A 21353-nucleotide genomic window follows, 5' to 3' on the forward strand; every position below is an offset into this window, starting at 1 on the left:
GAGCACTGAATGCCCCAACCTCACCTTTTCCTGCTCTGGAAGAAGAGCCAAATGACACGTGGGGGAAGGCTGGGATATTTTTCCTCCATCCTTCTCATTTAGGATATTCCCACCCTCCCCCACATGAGATGCACTGAACAGAAGGTGTCCTATGAAGGGGAGAGCCTTCCCTAATGGCCAGAGAGTGGACGCTGGGTTCCCTGGATGCGATACCAAAACAGACTGTGTGCACCCACTGCGATAGAATTGCTTTTGCATGTTCAGCAGGTTGGTAGGAGAACTCAGGCTGAAGCTCACATCCAGTCTCCTCTCCCCACCACCTTTTCTCTCCCCACATTTCCCGCAATGTGTCTGTAGGTCATGAGACCTCCTCTCCCTCCTCCCCTCCCCTCGAACCTTCTCTGGCTGGCGCTACGCTAAAGCAAGGTGGCGTGCCCGCCAGAGTCATCCTGGTCCACGCTGTTGAGAATAGCTGTCTGGTCTTCAGAGAGCTGCCGATGGCAGAGGTCGTCCTTTAACGCTGAGAGGCGAGCGAAGGGATCCTGACGAGAATGTCTCTTCTTCTTGCGGAGGGAGACAGCTTCGTCAGGCCACAGTACCTGAGAGTTGGGAAGTTGCTGAACCTGGGAGGCAGAACCATCTGAAGAGGGAGGAAGAGGGAGAAGGACAAGAAATAAAGGTGATCAGTTATCTAGAACAGTGCCATGGGTGGATGTGGTGCGTTACAGAACTTGTCAAACAAATTCCTTGTCCCGGCCCTCAGAAGCTCACAGTCTAACTCAGGATAATGTGCCAACCTCTGTGGTTCGGTTGGGGAGAAGGTTAACATAGGATGCTCAGCTGACGGAGGAGGATTTTTGGAGGGATTTGATGGAGGATAGGAAGAGGAAGGTTGTTCTAAGTTAGGGGACAGTGCGAGGGAAGGCACATAGCTCAGAGCGGGAGGAGGAGACAAAGGGAAGCGTCAGGACAAAGGACCTGAGGAGAAGATAGGGAGCTGGTGAAGGAGCAGGAAGAAATGACAGCAGAAATGTAGGTGGAGAGATGTAGGAGGAGCTTGCATTTAAATGGACAGAAAGCCATTAAAGGCATCGGAAGAAGGGTCATACCAAGGCTCTCCAGCTAGGTTCAGGACTACAAAGGGAAGTTATCTCCTTCCTCTTCTGGACTAAGGTCTGGAGTAACATCCCAAGGGAAAAAAACCCAGGAGATAGGGCCTTCAGTTTTACAGATGAAAGGAGCAGGGAAGCCCTTGTGGCTTCAAAGAAAAAGAGCCTACCTCCTTTGTAAGGAATTGCTGAGCAAGAGAATAAAACATAGGTTTTATATGAGCTCAAACAGAGACCTACAGACTACGGGCCTGAATCAACCCCCATTAGAGTCATAGACTTTAATGAACTTTGGATCAGGCCTCCAAAGGAGGATGGACAGGGAGACTAGTTGGGAGTCTTGTGATCCTCACACTCACTGGATTGTTTTCTGGGTTTTGAGGAGCCCTTGGATGACTTTTTGGGCTTCTTTATCCGCTGATATTTCAGAGCTTCGAGCCTCTCAGGTGCAGCAGCGTTCCGGGATGGAGATGGACGTTTTCTAGAAAGGAAAAGCAGACATGCGCCATCAGCGGCCCCCTGTCACACTCTGGCCAGAAGAGCTCTCACGTGGGGAGGGATTGGTCATCCTCTGCCATGGAAAGGAAAATGTGAGGGATCCTGGGCTGATGGAATACGGTCAGCTGGCCGCACTGGAGCTAAACACGATGCTGGTGGAAACATGACACCGTCTACTCACCATGTTTGGGATAACTGTAGTTTCCCACAAACACACACTCCCCTGCTCCACTGTTTCCCTCCCTCTCATACCATTGCTGAGTGTAGGTCAGGCAGAAACAGGCAAAGTTTAAAGAGAAGTGTTAGGCTCCGGCCCTGGTGGTTCCTGTGGACAGAATCAAATGCCTGATGATGGCTAAGCTGCAGAGGAATTGGAAGAGCCATGCTGTAAAACAATCGGTACCAAGGCTCACGTCTTAAATGCATTCATTTCTGTAATTTCAAAACCATTAAAGTGGGTAAAGAGGGGCAGATCCTATGTCCGACAAGGCACTTCTGGGAACCCACATCAAACCCCTTCAAAGAAAGAGAAAGCAGGACAGTGGCACCCACATTACTGCTATGCACAATCACCAGCTACAGCAACAGTAGCCCAGACAGACAGAACACAAGCAGAGATCCTTCCCTTCCCCAAATCCACCACAAAAACAAGGACCAAGCGGCAAACAGAAACACGAAGAGTTTACAAGCCAGCATGGCTGGGGCTGGCAAGTTGGTATCCCCTTCCAGGATCACAGCTACGAGCGACAACAGAAACACAGTAAAATAAGAGGTTCTGATGATAGGTTCTGTTTAACTCTCAGATGCAGGGGTTCAGTAGCATGAGTTTCACCAGCCCGTTTCACTGATTTATTCTCTGGCTGGATTATTCTTCCACCAAAGCCTCTGTTACAAGATAAATGTTTTCTCTAGCGACTGGTGCATGGGAAATGGGCTCTTTGCATACGGTTTTTACACAATTCTTTCCACTGCACTAGTCCTTCCCTGACTAGATATTGCCAGACAGGACTCTGGGGAGAGGGCAGGTGAGTACAGGAAAACCCTTCCCTCTGGACAAAGTCTGTCCATCTATACATTTTCCGGTTTTCTCAAAGTCTTGACTGACTTTCCCCCTCTTGTCCATCTTTCCCATACCTTTCTCTTGCCGGCTCTATCTTAATGCATCTCTCCAACGGAACTGTGAGGTTGGTACCCACAGAAGTAGAATCGGAGTATCGACATTTAGGGCCAGATACACCACAGACGAGGGCTGGACTGGATCTTCCCGCAGCTCTAAGAGCACATCTCAGTTTTGACCTTTAACTCTCTCAAGCCCTGGTGCCCCTGGCTGTAGCAGAGTGACTCAGCCCCGACTACCGGGCATAGTGCCAAAGAGGGTGAGGGTTGTGAGATACGAACAAGTGAGTAGGCCAGGCCCGCAAAGTGGTTTTCACTGTGACCAAGCCAATACTCAGGCCAAGGTCTGCCGAGATGAAAGGATAGAGATTTAACCCACTGAACCTTCCATACGCTCCCCCCTCTCTGTCATACCTTTCAAAGTAGAAGGAGACATTCCTTTGGTATCATAACTCTCTCACTGGAGACCACTGATCAAACCTTTGGAAAACACCTGCTAAGAGAGGGATGGCTCGTAGCAATTCCTGAATTCCCAGGCTCTCACGGTCCGGGTAGTGTTCGCATTACTCAAATGTCAGCCAATCCTCTGTCGCCTGCGATACTGCAGGTAAATGCTGTGGTCAGACAAAAAAAAGGTCTTTTCTTCTGCATCGCCTGGGGAAGCACAGAGGTTGACCAAGCTTCACAGAAAGTTCTGTGAGAAAGAGGAAAATAAAGGCAACAATTGTTTCCTAGGTGACCGTTTCAAAGGATTAGCACCAGCAAGGAACACTGCACTTGCATATCCCACCTGTCAATTTGAGGCTTCAAAGAAATAGAGACGGATGTCAATGGGAGCAGGAACGGGGTGTCTGTGTGTCAGATCATGAGCACCTCGGTAACACTCCCATGAAAGGGTTAATCTGAACCCAAAGAGGAGCTGGTATTCTGTTCACACTGCACAGCATTTTAGATTAAATCAAGAGTAGTCCAGCCCGCTGGGATTCTCATTCACTCCCATCAACTCCTGCCTCCTCTGTGCTCACCTTCAACCACAGCAGAAGAAACCAAGATAGAACTGATAAGCACGGGGTTAATGGAAGAAGCTGTGTTCAGAGAAGCAAAATTCACTTTTGCATGCCTGTGGCATGGCAGATTAAGGTAAAGAAGTGGGGGAATTCTAGTTTTCCCCATGCAAAGACACCGCGGCAGACAGAGATGGAGAGAGCAAATAGGGCAGGCTGGAGCAGCAGAAGCAAAAAGAATTTTGACAAAGACACTGATTACATTAGCCACTGCCTTTCCCACAGACAGAGTGCCATATATAGAGAAAAAGTGAAAGGGCCTGTCAGGTTTAGCTGAGTCTGTAGGGAATCTGCACTGTTAATGGCCCTAAACTGAAGGAGCTCTCTATCACTGTCACATACCCCCTGTGAACTCTACTTTAGCAGCTATCTGGTCATCTGGAGCCCTGCCAGAGATAAATCCAAAAGGAGAAGGCTCCTCCTGTCCAATGTGAAGTATTAATCAAGAAACCAGCCTCTGACCCTACAGCAGGTCAGAAAGAGTAGCATTTGCCTTTCCTTTTAATGCTCACAAAGAGAAAAGCAAATTACAAAATAAAACATTCTGTTATGTTAAAGCCCAGGATTTAACCCTGAATTTAAGATGATTGAAAGTGCATAGGTCTCTGGAAAGCACAAGAACTTGCAAGATATGTGAGACCCAATACCTGGTTGCAATCAGATAAATCTGGTGCTGAATGGGTCTGTGAAGCACTGAAAGAACGGGGGACTGGAGTAGATACTTATATTCTATTCTCTGCTCTGTCACTGCAAGAACTTGGCCAAGTAATTTATCCCTCTATGAGTCTCCATTTCCCCATCTGTAAAATGCAGATACCACCAACTTCATGCGGAGTTTTGAGAGGCTTAAAGTGTTGCAACATGCCCTGATAAAAGGCATTGCAGAGGAGTTGGGTATCTGTGGGCTGAGTTCAGGGCATTCCATCCATTCAGCTGGGAAAATCTGGACGTGGAAAAAAAGAATATATTCTTTATTTTCTTCCTGATCAGCTAATAGCATCTCATTGTAGTCAACATTTATTTTCGAGGAAATTTCCCATTACTTGACTTTATGTCCCTCACTGCATTTTGGTGCTGAGGCTGCAATGGGATGGTGAGACTTTATGCTGGGTGGGAAGGGGCTTTTGTAGCAGTAGATATTTAGCTAGAATACGGCAGGCTAGTGACTTCCAAAGTTTTAAAGACATTGATATGACAGGCAAAGCTTCTCGATTTTGTAAACGGCACTGAGAAGCATACGGAATATACTCAGTAATTTCACTAAGCAGCTAGGGATCAGAAGGTGCAACTGAAGCTGTAAGACATAGGGTATAAAGCTGCCCCTTTCATAGTCACTACTCAAGCATAGACAAAGGCTGGAATAACATGCAAAGAGACAGACTGATCCTCAGTTCCATCTCTGATGGAATAGCTGAAACTCCTCAGAAAGCAGGCAGCATTAACCTCAGCAGAGGACAAAACATCTCTTTAGACAAGCCGCAATTCCCTCCTGTTGGAGCCAAGTGAGAATTTCACCCTTCTAGGAAGGGCTAGATTTAGGATGTAAAAGAGTGAAGGGACTATAGTTAAATTCCTCTCAGTAAGCCAACATTTGTCTCCAGTGGGAGGTGATGAATGCAGGGTTATAGCTTAATTTTAGAAGCTAGTGCTCCAGTTAACATCTCTCTATTTGGTGTTCTCACATTATTTTGTGCTGCTGAACGACAGCTGGTAAAGGCAACGTTCACGGTTGCCCCCCTCATCACCCAGCTCGCACATACATTACTCCATCCGATTTCACTGAGTTTTCACTTTTAGATCAATTGAATACAAGCCAGTGTGGGGTACTACATCCAGACAGGCACCAAATGAACTTCTCCAAATGGTTCTGACAATGTAACTCAGTCCTGACCAAGAGTGACCCCTGCAATTCCAGCCCTGGTCCCCCATCCAGTTCCATCCCAGGCTGAAACCTCTTCTGCTCTTTCAGTCCTGAACTAGTCCATTGCTGGTCCCCACTGCCACACAGCTATATCCATGCCACTCAGCCATGACTTGTAGCAGCCCCTGCCGTTTCTGCCATATGCCTCTTCTAAGATGAGATTAGCAATGGTGACATGTGCTGCTAGAAAAATGTCCATTCGAGTTTAGGATCAAACTCCTTTCCCTCACCCCCATTTCCAGCCACAAAGAGCAAATGCACTAAACCCATATTTCACCATAAATAATGTTTGACCTCAAGTGTTGTAGATGTAAAGAGTGTACTACAGAGGAGGAAATGACAGCTACTCACCAACAGAATTAAACCCTCTCTACCCACACTTGATTTCTGCAGTCAACTCCAACCCTCCTGTTGTAACTGTTTCCAAGCCCAGCAAAAGAACTCTGACTCTCCCAGCCCTATATTTGGACAGCAGCCTATGCAGAAGGAACATCCAGAACACACCGTGTGTGATGCAGAGGAACCTATCCCTGCACTCATTCACTCTGGAGTGTTGGGTCACAGTAAGGCAGGGCAGCTTTAAAAATGCAGGTACTTTCTACAAGGTTCTGAGTGGAACTCAGATCCCAGGCTCTACAAAGCATCAGGTTTGGGTCAGAAAAACTAATGGAGAAGTTCTCTCTGTCTTCAATTTACTGCACTTCCAAATGAGCGTGAATCAGAACCATATGGACAGAAAGTTATCAAAGGCACCTGAGTTACTGAGGGAGTGCACAGAGCAACCAACTGAGCATGCGAAGGGCAATATCTAGAAGAGAAGAGAGTTACAAAGATTGCACGTCACTACTCCTCCTTAGGGGAGCTAAAACAAGACTCTGGTATCCATAGCAAGAAGAGCTTTATCACTGGGCTAAAAGAGCAGCTCCTCTAGTCCAACCCAGAAAAGAATCTCTGTTGCTCTTCTTCAAATGTCTTTCCACGGAGGAGACCAGAGCAGTAATGAAGAAGCCTAGAGAAGAACTGCACCCCATCTCCACCAGCATGGGAAGCCAAGACACAAGAGGCTGAAATATCTCAGGGTGCAACATAAAAGTTCTCCCTCGCTGGAAAGTCTCCCACAACACACGTCTTCCCTGTCTCTCTTCCTTTGAGCAAATGGATAGAGAACTTCAGCAACAGCGTAGCAACTAAAGGTCTGGTCTGAAACCATCTAGACACCCTATATCCCACAGGTTCCAATCCTGGCCAGGGTTACTTTATCCTACATCCTTCCAAGACTATTAACTCCATTGATCTACAGGGGGTTCTTTCATGCAAGGAGATATTACAAGCTAAGACCCATTGTGAGCTTCATGGACACTAAAGATCCCATAAGACTTTTCTTAAGAGTAGGTATTTCCTCTCCAATCTTGTGTGGGATTGACTACTGCCTACACCCCAGAGGATGCTGTGAGTATATCACTTGGGATCAGTTTGAGAGCCTTCAAAATGAAAGATGCTAGAGAAACACAGAAGTCACACTCCCATTTCACAGAGCACAGGGCGGCTACCAAGGCATCACCACTGCAGAAAGATAAGAAGGAGCTGAGAACAGCAGGGAGCACACCGGAAAATGGCATCCCTTCTACAGGTCTGCAGACAACACAACTCATCTATACAGCGGACTTCACCATGATGACAGCAGAGGAAGAGGGGAGAAAGGAGAGGACAAGAAGAAGAAAAAAGATCACAGGGGGAGAAGAGGAAGATAAATGAAATCAGAAGTGAGAAATTAAAAAAAAGACAAAAAGAAAAAGAGAAAACCACTCAGACAAGAGGACTCAACTTCTCCAAGCGAGAGTGGGTGTGAAACACATGCAGAGGATCAGCAAATGGACAGTCTTTAAAGGGGAACCTACTTTCTTTTCCTTTGAGTACCAGGTACTGACTACGCTGTCCGAACGGAGAGGAGCTGGGACTGCCAGCACAGGACAGCCTCGGATGCAGAGGTAGCACAGGTGCTCGCCTGCCTTCCCTGTGGTTTTTGGGTTTCCTACTGCAGTGAGTTGACAGAATAAACTCTTCTCAATTAGGAGACATTCACGGCACATTGGGTTCAATTAAAAGAAAAGGGAACGTTACTAGCGCTAATTCGATAATGGCATAAATTATGCACACCCTTAAATAAAAAACTTGCCTGCCCTTCACACAGAAAGAGATATTGCAAAAGCCTTCCCACTCACGGCATGCAGGGGGAATATAAATTAACACTACATGCAGACAATCATTTGTACCCCTCTATTTGCCCCCATCTCCTTGTCCCATCCAGCCTGATCTGCATGCATCCTCACAGCAGAGATCCAATTCACACTAGCAGTGCCCCGGTGATGATTGGTAGCCGTCAGAGAGCTCGTAAACCATGCCTCTCTCTTCCCCTCTGCTTTTATAACTGAAGCATAAAACCTGGCTGGCCTGGTATAAAACACTGGAGCCCCTCAGCCACTGACAATTTTACGACCCTAAATCATGAAGAAATTACTTGGCTGTGCCGTTTATGGGATTCCTTTCTTATTAGCATGCAGGATGTATTATCTGCATGCCTTCCCCTTTGAGATAATGGCCGTGTCCCTCTAGTTGAGGGAGAACCTGACCGTTAACTCAGTTTCCAATGCAATGGATTCTGCACCCAAGTCCCAGAGTAAGATGCATTTCAGTCCCTGGTCATTGGGCTGTCGCTGGTGGACGTGTTTGTGACTTCGCTGCTGAGATCTTTATAGGGCATAGATTTTTATAGGCCCTCATGAATATTTCTGCCTGGAACTAGTGTTGGAACGGGACTGAAGAAGGCTTCAGGCTGTCATGGATGCCTGGAGAGGAGTGTGGGGTCTGGGACAGCAAGTTTCCCAGGTTGCTAGGACTAAACAGAACACCCTGAAAGGAGGGCATCTCTCTCAGGGGCTTCTGAAGCTCTGCTGAAAAGGACGGAAGCTGTCAAGGTGGGGAGCTCTGAAAGGACAGTAAAAATGTCACTACTTCCTCTGTCAGTCACACTCTGCACTCCCTCCCCATCCAGATGCCTCAATCTGCCCCCATGCTCTAGCTGGGCCTCAGTGCTATAAACCCACCATTCTGATACCTCATTCTCTTCCTGGCTGAACGTCCAACTCTGTATCGTCCTCCCGTCCGCCTCACCCCAAACATACCATCCAGACATTCCGACCTGCCTCCCTGATCCCAGCACGATCCTCTGAGAGCACTAGGGGGGGGACTGTATTCTTCTGGCTACCACTTCCAGCTTTCACTAGGCTGCTGAACTACACTCATCAGCTCTCTTATCCAGTCTAACAGGCTCTTCAAGATACTGGGCTCAAACCTGGGCCAGGATCAGGATCTCACCCTTTGATAAGCAGCACGGGCAGAGCTGCTTTCAATTTCTGGGAATCGACTACTGTATGGGCCAATGTAGGCTCTCAGATAGTGGGAATAAAAGCAAGTCTGGGACACAACATCACTGGTAGCGAATCCAATTGGTATTGTTCTGTGTGTCACATCAGCTGGCCTTCACTTCAGGCCACCAGAGCTGATAATGGATAGCATCTAGCTTAGCACACTAAAGGACTCAGTGAAAGGAAGGAGAAAAGGAAGCTTAATCACTACAACCAATTCATCTCTTCCAGTTCTGTTCCAGGACATGACTACATCTGTGGAACTACTCCCAGAAAGAGAGTCTCCAAGAAGTATTTTCCTGGAGAAATCTTGCAAGATGTGCTTAAGGCACTTTAATCACTGTTGGTGATTTGAAGACATCTTGCAAGGTGTCACTGAGGAGAATATCAGAGAGATGAGGCTTCTATTGCAATTAAGTTACTTAGTTTAAAACGAAGACAGGCAAAGTGACTTCCCTACGGTCATGTGAGTCAGTGGCAGAGCTGTGATTAGAACTCACATGTTGCTGGCTCCCAAACCTGTTCAATAGACTAGACCATGCACCTCTCTAAACAATGAAGAATGAGGAGCTGTCTCCCCCACTCACCACGCTCGCCCCCACAAAAGTCACAGCCCCCTGTATAGCTAGGCCTCTCTGAAGACATGAAGACATCTAGGCACGGCTGAGTTGGAAAACCCAAAAGCCACAGAGACAGTATGTGCAAAGGTTTTGTCCTGGTATTTTACAATTCCTTATTCCCCTTTAAAGGAAGAGATGGTATTGGAAAAGCCCCTTCCATGCCCCGCTCCCTACCACCCTCCAACAGCCCCCACACCATCCTTTCGGACATGGATCACCCTTACCTATTGAGCTGAGGAGAAGCTTGTCTCGACAACACTGCCCAGATAGCTGAGATTAATCAAAAACAAAGCAGTTAACAACACCCGCAAGGAGCCGAGCTCCGCAACACATCAGCACGTCAAGAATGCCAAAGGAGGAGAAGTGGGGAAAGATACCAAAAAACCGAAACCAAACGAGGCTGGAAACGGAAAGGGGAAAGAAACAGAAAAGAAAGAAATCAATAAAGTGGATGAAAACACTGCATAAAAGCGCAGACAACAGTGCTCGAACACAAAATTGTCCTGTGACTTCCCCATACCTGGGCTTCATCAAGGTGTCCTGGCTATATAGATTGGTTGGAGACACATACATACACACACACACACACACACACACACACACACACACACACAATCTATTTACATATCTATATTTTTAAAGCAACAACAGAATTGATTTAAGGTTGATTTTGTTGTTATATTAGAAGGATTCCCCTCTAATATAAGCACCCCTCTGTCCCATTCACCCAGTCTCCTGAAACCAGCAACCAACAACAGTGCTGAATGGACTAATAGGGTTTCTAAGGATTTAAAGCTTCCAGGTACCAGAGAGAGTAAGTGAAATGCAAGGGGCACCGCAGGGTGAAAAAATCAGGCTCCCACCCCCAAACCTTGTTGCTTTCCTGAGGTGACACTAATCTCCTACAACTCAGACAATGTTGGCCTCGAGCGTGATCATCAGCCTCCTCCTGGCCTGCCCCAGACTCCTCTCTCCTAAGCTCCTGTCTTCACGGAGTTTAAACTGCACTGATCTTAGAGTTTGCTTCGAGCCATGAATTCCCGAGTTCCACGAGTTGAGAGATGGAGAGGTTAAACCCCACTATATGGAAAATAGAATTTAAAACAAAAAGACAAAAGGATGGAAGGAAAGAGCATCTACAGGATCTAAGGTGCTGTGAAAGAGACGAGGGAAAGCAGAAAAAGAGGCAGAGACGGAAGGAAAGAGAAGAAAGAAAGAGAAAGACGCTTTGCCTGGAGCAACCCTGGTACCTGGAAAACCAGCCGCTGGAGTTTAGTGCAGCAGCCTCGCTCTTTGGGGCAGGATCTGAGAATACCGGCAGCTTCCTGATTTCCACTCGGATGAATTTCTTCTCCTTACATGCTGTTCATGTGGCTAAATCCTTGTCCCTTTCCCCGCCCGAGTCTTGGGGCTGCAGCATCGCTTTTGGAGATGGAGCGGCAAGATGACCTTTGTGGCCGTCTCTGTCATTCACTATGGTCACTAGTCTCCGTGGGAAAGGGCAGCAAGAAGCCAAAGAGGCAGGGACGCCCTAATGTTCCAGGAAAGTCAAGAGCCAGGAAATAAAAGAGGAAACTGCCGGTGACCCTGGGTCACTTACCCAACAAACACAGGTAACGAAACCCATAATCTAATTCCTTACATGGACTGGCCCGTCTCCGCACATCCGAAGACACAGACACTCCCAATTCCCAAGTGACTTGCGAGGGGAAGAGAAGCAGTTTGAGAGCAATACACCATGAACAACCAAATGTTCCTCTCTGCCTGTGTAACCCACTCATGTGAGCTGTGCCCTAATCAGTGCCAGGCAGGGTGCCAGTAGCAAGAGCCTCTTCAGAGCAGGGTCCTATCAATGCCAACCAGAAGTCACCTCCAAAAGGGATGCTGCAGCGTGTCCAGACACCCCTATGATTTCAGATGATGATGATGGGGGAGGAGATGGCAGGAGCGGATGTGGTGGGGTGGGGAAGGAAGGAAAGATAAAGGGCAGCTAAAGGATTCATACACTTACCCCGAAGTGGATAATGTTGTCAGTGTAGGCTCAGGTCTGAGAATCTCCTCCCCAACGCTCCTGGGAGAGGGAATTTGTCCAAATATATCCATACTGTCCCCGGGCAGGGAGGGGCACTGAGAGGAGGGGTAACCAGTGGCCAAAGAGGTGAAGGCCATGGCAGGTCGGTAGCTGGGGCTTCCTCCCCTGCTGCTTTGAGCCGGGGAGCCGGTCGACGGGGTGGACTTGCGGGAGAAGCTGACCGCCGCGGGGGGCTGCAGGGTGATCTCCGACATCTCCACCTGCTGGATGAGGCCCGGCCGTGGTCTGGCACGTACAGTCAGCTCCGGGGAGCTGTTGCGGGAGCTGAGGGGGCTTTGGGTCAGAGGGGAAAGCCTTGAAGGTTGTAGCACCACCTGATGTAAACTGGGCTCGGCCCTCCTGACTTGCCGAGGGCTAGGCCGAGGTCTGGGTTGGGGCTCATACCACCTGGTGTCCAGGCCAAATGTGCTTGTGCCACTGTGGCTGACTGACTCAGACGGTTCATGGTAAGGCAACACGGGTATGCCCATACCTTGACTGGTATGTCTTAGCTGCCCTTGACTCGCCATAGGTTGCATAGGTTTGTCCTGCCATTTGGTGGTGGTGGGCACAGAGGGTTGGCTTCTGCCAGGTGGCTTGCCAGTCCAACTCTTTGGTGCCTCCAGGGGCAGAATGCCAGGGTAGGATGCAGGGACCTGGAGGGAGGACGGAGGCGGGCCCCTCGGAAGACAGGCTGTTGGCTGCGTCGGCTGCACGCACTCTCCCACGTCGCACTGGTGGAGCTGGTGAGGGAATATCATGGGAGACGCCTCCAGGCCGCTGAAAGGGAACTCAGCCCTGCCCCACGGCTCAGGAGACCGGCCCCCCGTTGGCGTTTGGGTCAGAGGCAATGTGCTGTTGGAAGCATTCTCTCCGTTCTCCTCGGGGATGGTGGGGTGTCCAAACGGCCCCTCGGGGTGCAGAGGAGGGGAGGACATGACAGAGCTGAGAGGGCTGACCTCTGGCATGTAGAAGGGTGGAGGGTCCATCTCTCCAGGACTGCTGCTGCTGAGGTAACCGTAAAATTGGCTGTGGTGGAAAGGCCGGGGGGCTGGCGGTCTGGCCTGACCAGTGGCTTGCAGGCGGCTCTCCAGAGCACCTGTGCCCTCCAAGCCCCTGTGGAATCTGGGGCTGTATGCTGGTGGCTGAAGGTAGGATTCCTGGCTGGAAGAGAGAGGGCTCAGCTGAGATTTGAGGGCTGCCACAGAGGAGGGCACAATGGGGTCATCATTCTCTTCATCCGACTGGCGAAACTCCGGGTACATGTCCGTCTCCTCCACGAAGGGGAAGCCCTCGATCCGGCGGGTCTTGAGTGAGGGCTCCATCTCCGAGGGGTCCATGACAAAGCGGCCATCTGGCCCACGGCTGATGAGTTCAATGGGGGTCGTAGCCTCGGCTTCAGCCTCCGCCTTGGAGACACTGTACTTCTTGCTGCTAATGGCTCTCTTGGTCTTTTTGTACAGGGACAGCTCCTTCTCCTTGCTGGGGCTCAGCATACGCTTGCCCTGCTGGCCTTGGTCATCCGAGGACTCCGAGGGGGGGCGGAGTGTGCGGATGCTTTCAGGACTCACTTTACCGGAAGACAACCTGGACCACAGAAGAGAGAAACCAAAAGGGGAAGAAAAAAAAAAAGGCGGGGGATCATCATGGGGAGAGGAGAAAAATCTGTGGCTAGCCCAACTGGACACAAAAAGAAAGAGCCTTAATCGTTCACAAAAGAGGGAGTCCTGGAAGAATTTAGTGTGGACATTATTATGATGGCAGCAGCTCAGTGTGCTGGGGAGGGGCAAGAGAGAAGAGAAGCAGGTGGTCACTACTTCTCCCAAACTGAGCAGTGCGCCATGCTCTCTCCTCCCCCCCTCAAGCAGGCAATCCACTGCAATTTCTTGAAATTAGCTCCACAACCCCTTAGGACTGAATGAAAACAGGTCCAGAGCTTGGCTTCAGTCTGGCTAAGTACTCAAAGGTTTGTACGTTCACTTGAACTATCTGAGCCTCTTGCAAAACTAGGCTGGGAAACCGCTCAATAAGATGAAATCACACGAGGGAGAACATTTCTAGTGCTTCAGCCTGCAGTTGGGGAAGAACAGCACAAGAACATTCCCTCTTGCAGAATTTGGCAGCTTCTGATCCCAGCCCACAAACCGAGAAGAAAAAACGCTAATCATCTTCCCGCAAGCCTTGAGTGTCAGGGTTAAGGCTTGAAAAAGGAGGAAGGGGGAAGCTGCATTACTGGAAGAGTTCACCCATCCCTACTTTGTCTTGGGACAAACAGGATTAAAGACACAGAGTCAGCAGATCCAACTGAGATAATGGGGGCAAGGAAATTGAAAAGTGTGGTCTTCTCTATGAAATGGAAGAGCGCACAGGTGGGGGGGGGGGGAGAGGAAAAAAAAAGAGAGGACATCAGCAGAACGAGATAAAAAATACGAAGTATCAGGGTCAGCACAGGTGTCTTCCATGATGCTCCTGAAGCTACCATGAGATGCTCAGAGGCCAGACTATTACGCTCACACCAAAGACACATCCCCTGTCTCTATCTACCCTTGCTGGGGGATGCACGGAGTAGTGCGAATGGGCTCTGGAAGGAGTTGAGACAGTGATCCAGGATCTTTAAGGGAGTGTGGAGAGGAAGATAAAACAGGGGATTCTTCAAGGCAAAAAGAGTTGCTCGTAAAACTCTAAATTTCCCAGTTAAAGAAAAAACAGACACAGTGAAACTTGCATTAAGGAACCACTGCTTCTTTTAAGCAACCACTTAAAAATTTCCAGTACAATCTTGTTCCATCTTAAAAATAAAGTCCAGTTCTGATAGATCTGCACTACTCCTTTGGAAGATCTCCTATGACAGGCTTCCTTGGTACCTATCTCCTCTGCTCCTGCTCCGAAGCCTGGTAGTCTCTTGCAGGCTATTTTGTTCCAAAGAGTTCAGAGAACACCAAACCCAACAGACACCAGGGTCACCAGATTTGAGACACTCAAAGTCAGATAATTCCATTTCACGTGAGCAGCATCCCTACAAACAGGTGCCTCCAAAATTACCAGACAGAACACAGCCTGAGTGGCACCCTAAGACGGAGATACTTACGGAGACTCCAGACTCTTCCTGCAGTGGGTTATCGAGAGAGGAGGGTCTGGAAAAGAATAAAAGGGGAAGTGAAGAGAACGCTAAGGAGGCGCAACTAGGCAGAAAGAGGCAACAAAAATCTTACATCAACAAGAAGAAAAAAAGAGACTCAACAAGCGGCCAAATTTTGGTTGATCTAGTGCTTTAATAGTCACAGACAACAAACAAATCCAGACAGTTTCCCACCAATCCCGTTGTCACAGAATCATACACATTAGAGATAAAAGGGTCCACACCCTGCACCCCCAGCCAATGTGAATTTCCTGGCAGGGCATTCCTGCAAGACTTGTGCCAGTCCCAGTTTATATAACTGAAGTGACGGGAGTTCCACCTCTTCCTCTGGGTGATTCTCTATAGTCTAAAATGCAACAGTTCTCACTCTATATGGTCCAAGAAACACCAGTGATATGAGCAGCTGTTCCCGGTGGCCCTCAGAAGAAAGTGATTTGAGAACCAAGCACTGGAGGGCCATGGGAAGGGAAGCAGGCTGCAAGGAGATTCTCTCTCCCTCCATCCAAGAATGAAAACTCCCCAAACCCCAAACCCAATGGTCTAACAGATACCACCACTAGGAAGGCTCCCCTGCAATGTCAGTCTAGGTACCTTTCTCGGTTTCATCTTCATCCCAGTTTGCCTCTACCATTTCTGATCACAAGACGTTTCAGAGAGCAGCGGAGGCTCCAGAATAGCTAGAATGCAGCTCTTTCCTTACTCTGCTCTAGCACAGAAGTACTTTCTTCTTCTGTCTGAACCGTGAGACGTTGGGGTCCCCTCAGAATGAGTGTCTAGACCTCAGTACACATTTCTGCCACTTTTTATTTTTTAAACCGTCGGGGGAGATTAAAGGTGAGGAATGGGGAGGAGGGGGGAAAGGCCACGATCCAAACAGTAACAGCTGAAGGTTAAAGTTAGGGCATGCTTCACCTGAAGACACTCGGGGATGAAAGGAGACCAGCCGGGAAGATTACCACAAAATGCCCCGGGGGGCAGGCAGGAGAGAGCAGTCAGGCTCACCTTTCTTGCGCTTGAGCTTGCGTTTGCGTTGTTTGTTGACAAAGCAGGCAGTTAGTGTGCTGAAGAGGATGGCAGCAGCCAGAAAGCAGATGGTGGCAACAATGCCAGCCAGCACGGGTCGGGCCAAACCGTCGTCTGTCAGGTCAGGCTGGGGGAATATGTCTGCAGAAACAAGGTCAAGGAAACCCTCTGAGTTCTAAAAAAAACCTGTCCTCCACAAGCAGGGCCCTCATCACGGTCTGCAAAGAGAGGTTTGCATAGGGCTTCTAAACTAGCTGCAGAATCGGAAGGTCCAGGTTCAGAGCCTTTTCCCTTTAGGTCATTGGTTCAAATCCAGCCCAGAGGGGCAGCGAGTGAACGCTGTTACTGTCAGATGCCTGGGAGGTGGCCTAGGAGATACTTTGGGGTCTCAGTCCAGACCTAGCAAAGACATATCCACATCACCAAAAAGCATCATCATAACTGGCAATCCACTTATATGAAGAGCCGTTACAGCACTGCCAGTGGCAGCTTGCCTGACAATATCCCTTCACTATGACCTGCAGGGATCAGCTCTAGGAGTGAAAGGAAAATTCAGTCCGTGTCCCCACTCGGTCCTTCATCTTTCTGAAGACACCAACTGTGCTGTTTGTCCACCCCTCCGGTGTCCTTATATCATGCGTATCTCCGTGGTATGCAAGCACCCCAGAGGTAACGTGGACACTTGACGAGCACGGAGACCCACTCACTTAGTACACTGAACAGTTACCCGACAACAATTTATAGTGTTGGTTGACCTGGCTGGATTTGAATCAGCAAATGTGACCTTAGCTTATTTGTATGTGTGAGCGTACAGTTACTGGGAAGTGAATCTACATGGTTTCTGCAAGCTACTTAAACTATCCACTTGGTTGTTCATATCAGTGCTTGGAAACCTGACACTAGCACCAGCTTGTAGAACTTTTCTGGCTGAGACAGTAGTAACTGCCATCGTGTAATTACCCCTGGACGTAAGCGGAGGTCATCTACATACCCAAGAGCTCACAAAATCAGACACAATCTACACTAGAGGAATCTAATTTAAAAAAAACAAAAGCAAATTATGCAATTTAACATCCAGCAAAGTGTTTCTGCATAGCACCACTTGAGGGCAGTGCTAGACTGGATTTGTCCTGTACATAGCAGAACCGAGATACTGGTGGTCTCTCCTATTGTGAGCTGGTATAATTTAGGTTCCCACAGTTCGTATTTCAATCTCTCCTTCCACCATAACGTGCTATTTTGTGGTATGCTGGGTTCTCCTGCAGTCTGTGAAATAGTCCTCTGTGCTGTGGTGTATGCAGGACTGCATTGTGCTTTCTTGTGCTGCTACGTGTTGCGGTACCTTATGTGGCGGTACGATGCTTTTGTTTTTACCGCACTGCCCTATATGCAGCTTTCATTTCCACGTCAAGGCTGTGCATTTCTGGGTTCGAGCACTGTTCTCAGTGCATGTGGCAGAACTGCGGGGCACCCCGACTCCCTGGTCCGGGCTCTGCTTTCGTCACTTGGCACCACATTGTGCTGTGTTACAGTATGGAACATTGTTTTGCTACTGGCCTACGTGCTATTGTGCTGCGCTGATTTGTTCTTTCCTGTTCCAAGCTCTGCCATTCTGCATAGCCCAGCAGTTCTTTGTGGATGTAAGCGTGTGAGCTGCAGAATACTCAGTTTCTATTGAAGTCAGAGAGCCCTCAATTCCCAAAGTACTTGGCAGGATCAGCCCCGGTATCTCACCACAATGCGATGTTGCCTTCCCATGTTAAGCTCTATGCTTAGGTTGTTTGGGGCTGGAAGGACAGAAGGACACTCACCTGTACTGGAGACACCTGCAATGTTACTGGGCTCACTGATGAGGTCTTGCATGACAGCCAGAACTCGGAACTCATACCAGGTGTCCTACGGCACCAAACACAACATGAGCCATTAGTCAGAAGCTTCCTTCAACAATTTAGCACACCAGAGCCAAATCAAGCACCAGGATGCCTTCCCCAGACCAGATAATGGATATCCTCAACATTGTTCGAGAGGGACTGCCCTTCTCCTGGGCTGAAAAGGGGATATGTTCTTCACCGGTTCTACTCTTCGGGACACCAAATTAGCCCCTAACATGGAAATAAGCAACAGACATCCTGAAAGTACTCCGTGAATGCTCTCCCAGAGCTGCAATACCGCTGGTGCGCAGTCAGTAACCTAGATGAAGGGCCAGTCCATTATCAAAACCCAAGGGTGCTCAGACCTCCTCCTACCTGAGACAAATCCTTGGCAAAAAAGTCATTATCGCTCCCCAAGATGGCATCGTCCAATATCTCCCACCTCTCCCCGACACGGAACTCCATGATGTAATGGTCAATTGGAAAGCTGTGATTGGCTGGAGGAAGCCACGACAACAGGACTCCTTGCTGCGTCCGATTGGCTGTTAGGCACCTCGGTGGGGTAACCAGCACCAGGGGTTCTGGAGTTGTTACAGGGAATGCTGAAGACACACGGGACAGGGAGGGGATGGGGCAGAAAAAGCATTTAGTGGAATGAAGGGGGGGGGGGAGAAAAGCAGTAAATTCCACAGCTGGCTACTCTCTCCAGTTCAGTGGCTTCACTTCAATTTGCACACATTCCCTCCTCTTCTGTCTCCCTTGCTCTGCAGCTCCAACACCTCCTGCAACTGTGCGAGTCAGGATTCAAGCCACGAGGGCTGTGTGATTCCACAGGCCTCAAGGCATACACCAACCCCCTGCAAGAGTCATGGGAAAGGATGCACAATGGAGGTGCACTGAGGGGATTCTATTACTTTCTCATAAGCACTGGCCATGAGCTGCTGTCCGGGGACTCTAGTCTGATTCACTAGGGCAGTTCCTACTGCTCTGCCGTGGTATGTTAAAGACATGCAGCCACACAGGTGCCATCACCAAGGTCTCTTTTCTGAAAGAAGCCAAGAAGTCTTTATGAGAAAGGGAACAGTCACAGATACTAGGAGGCTAAGGAAACAGAGGGATGTGGTATTAGAAAGTCCACTCATTCTTGGATCTTTCCGAGACCACCCACAAGAGAACGAGTGGGAATGGTGATTTTGTGCTGTGACCTGGACTGAGATTTGGTGTACATGACAACCGGTAAAGTGCCAATGAGTTTTGGCTGCATGTGAAACAGAGACCTGAAGGTGAATGGTTTTGAGGTGTTGAACTCCTGGGCCAACAAGTCAACACTCACAAGACAAGACTTCAACATTTCTCTCTGCAAAGGGGTGAATCCTTTGATGCGTGATAAAGCCATGTAATGGCCACTAGAATACAGATGCTTGCACAGGCAGCGTCACTGACACCATTAAAATCACAGAGGACCTACTGAACGTGACCGAAGAACCCGTCCTCATCTCACCATCCCCAGTCTCCCTACTCCTCTCATTGAGGGACTCTCTGAATTTACCACCCCTCCCCTGCCATCCCAACTCACCTAGAGTGTTCACAGTGACCACCTCACTGAAGGTGCTCGTACCCAGTTTGTTTTGAGCCAAGACACTGAACTGGTACGCAGTCTCTGCTTCCAGGGTGTCCACCAGCAGCCAACTAGGACCAGTTGGTACTGGAAGAGACAGCCAGTCATGGGGTCCAAACTGTGCTCTCTTCATCCTGGCAAGAAAGCAGACAAACAACTCAAGTGGAGGTGCTTATGAGAGAACAAGAATGAATGAATGAAAGAAAGAGGACAGGCAGAGTCAATCCCTTCAGCAATAATGGATCCACCATGAAAGAGGGACTGGGTTTCATAGCAGCCACGTGTGAGGACAAGGCGCTGATATTCTGCCACCTACAGAAGGGAACTGCCTTGAAACGGGGTCAGGGGAAAGACAGAGAAAGGGACTAAAGAGGTTTGCTGGGTCAAGGGGCTCAGCCTCACTCTATACGGACACTCCTGCCAGCCCTTCTTCCTATATTACACCCGACCCTTGACGAAAAGCCCTTACAGTATGATGATGGCCACAAATAGCACCTTCTTTCCCTGATCTCTGGGTATTCAGAGTCAGATCCTGATTACTGGTCATGACAAAGGGACATTGTGTTACTTTTTATTCCTGTTAGCACTGCCACGTTGCCACAGTTATGGCAGAAGGAGGTGGAATCTATTCTTGCTCACTTTTCATCTGTAAAATAAAGTAAATTCCCAGGTACAGGGCAAATTTTTTCCCCACAGTGCAACCCCATTGGAGACAGCGAGCCAAATTGTGACATCCACTACATATAAGTAAACCAAGAGTCACTCCAATGAAACCCATGTGGGGCAAAGCAGAGCAGAATTTTAAAGACAATGGGCCAGATTCTCACTTAAACCAAGGCCCCTTTATACAGCCTGAGCAATGTAAAGGGGTTTAAAGCGAGAGCACATTTCATTTACATTTTGGAGCAGTGTAAAGGAGCCTTATCGTAAATGAGAATCAATCCCAATGGGTTTACACAGACATTACAAGGGCAAAAATTATCCACTATAATCTTCATAATTGGTGATGAAGCACACGTCAGATTGAGAGAAAAAAAAAATCAGACAAGTTGGGATCTGATCCAGTATTGCAGGGTTGGCAATGGCAGTTAAGCGGAACCCTTCCCTCTCCCTGGAAAACCAACCAAACAAAACCCTGTATCTTTGCACTTGGAAAGTGAGTAAAGAAGTGTTTGAGACAAATAGGGATCTTGTGGATGCAAATTTTAGAGTGATTTTTCAGAGAGAACTGCACACTTCTGGTGCCAGTAATAAAAGAGCTGCATTTTAAGAACATAGAGAGCAAATTCTCTGAAGTAAATGGAGTTGCATCAGCTAAAAATTTGGGCACAGGTCTCTACATCCCGTATTTCTTTCCCTTGATTTCCTTTTTTTATTATCCTCTGATGGTGGCTACCCTGACCACCGAGGACAAAGATTGCAGTTGCAATGCTCACAGTCTTCTTCTGACTCAGACACATGGGTCAGCATCTCAGATTGGGACTGGACGATGCAACGAAGGAGAGTCCAGGAGAGGAACACACCAACGGCCTTTTACTGCAATGAGTGCCTGCAGGCTCCATGGCACCGATAGCAGATGGAAGTGCTCGGCTGCTAAAGCTGGTGGTGCTGGAGACAACAGTCTCACTGGTAGGGGTGAAAACAGCAGTCCCAACAGCCCCTCTGGTGCAGAGACAAGGGTGTCACCTCTGATGGGGATAATGAATGTGGATGCTTCCAACCAGACCTTGACTGTGCCCTGGAGGACTTTCCAGAGCCTTTTTGTGAGACTTATAGCTTTCCATCTCAGAGCATGAGGAGGATTTTGGGCATTTCAAGGAGACCTCTGGAGTCAAAGACAAATGATGTTTCTCACCTTACTTGGGCTTAGAAACTGGG

At 48.6% G+C, this 21353-nt stretch overlaps 1 protein-coding gene across 1 annotated transcript in view; it reads right to left on the reverse strand.

The window, feature by feature from the left end:
- Positions 1–416: 416 nt before the first annotated feature.
- The window catches only part of IGSF9B (immunoglobulin superfamily member 9B), an 81763-nt gene continuing 60826 nt past the window's right edge, over positions 417–21353 (reverse strand). The window contains exons 13-20 of the mRNA XM_067564146.1: positions 19434–19609; positions 18233–18459; positions 17798–17882; positions 15966–16127; positions 14913–14958; positions 11765–13411; positions 1469–1590; positions 417–640 (exon numbers count right to left, since the gene is read on the reverse strand). Of these exons, the coding sequence (XP_067420247.1) occupies positions 417–640; positions 1469–1590; positions 11765–13411; positions 14913–14958; positions 15966–16127; positions 17798–17882; positions 18233–18459; positions 19434–19609 (2689 nt within the window). The remainder of the gene's footprint in view (positions 641–1468; positions 1591–11764; positions 13412–14912; positions 14959–15965; positions 16128–17797; positions 17883–18232; positions 18460–19433; positions 19610–21353) is intronic.

Source organism: Emydura macquarii, unplaced genomic scaffold (assembly GCF_026122565.2).
Source record: "Emydura macquarii macquarii isolate MOO-44397 ecotype Brisbane River unplaced genomic scaffold, CSIRO-AGI_Emac_v2 contig_312, whole genome shotgun sequence".
Classification (NCBI taxonomy): domain Eukaryota; kingdom Metazoa; phylum Chordata; order Testudines; family Chelidae; genus Emydura; species Emydura macquarii.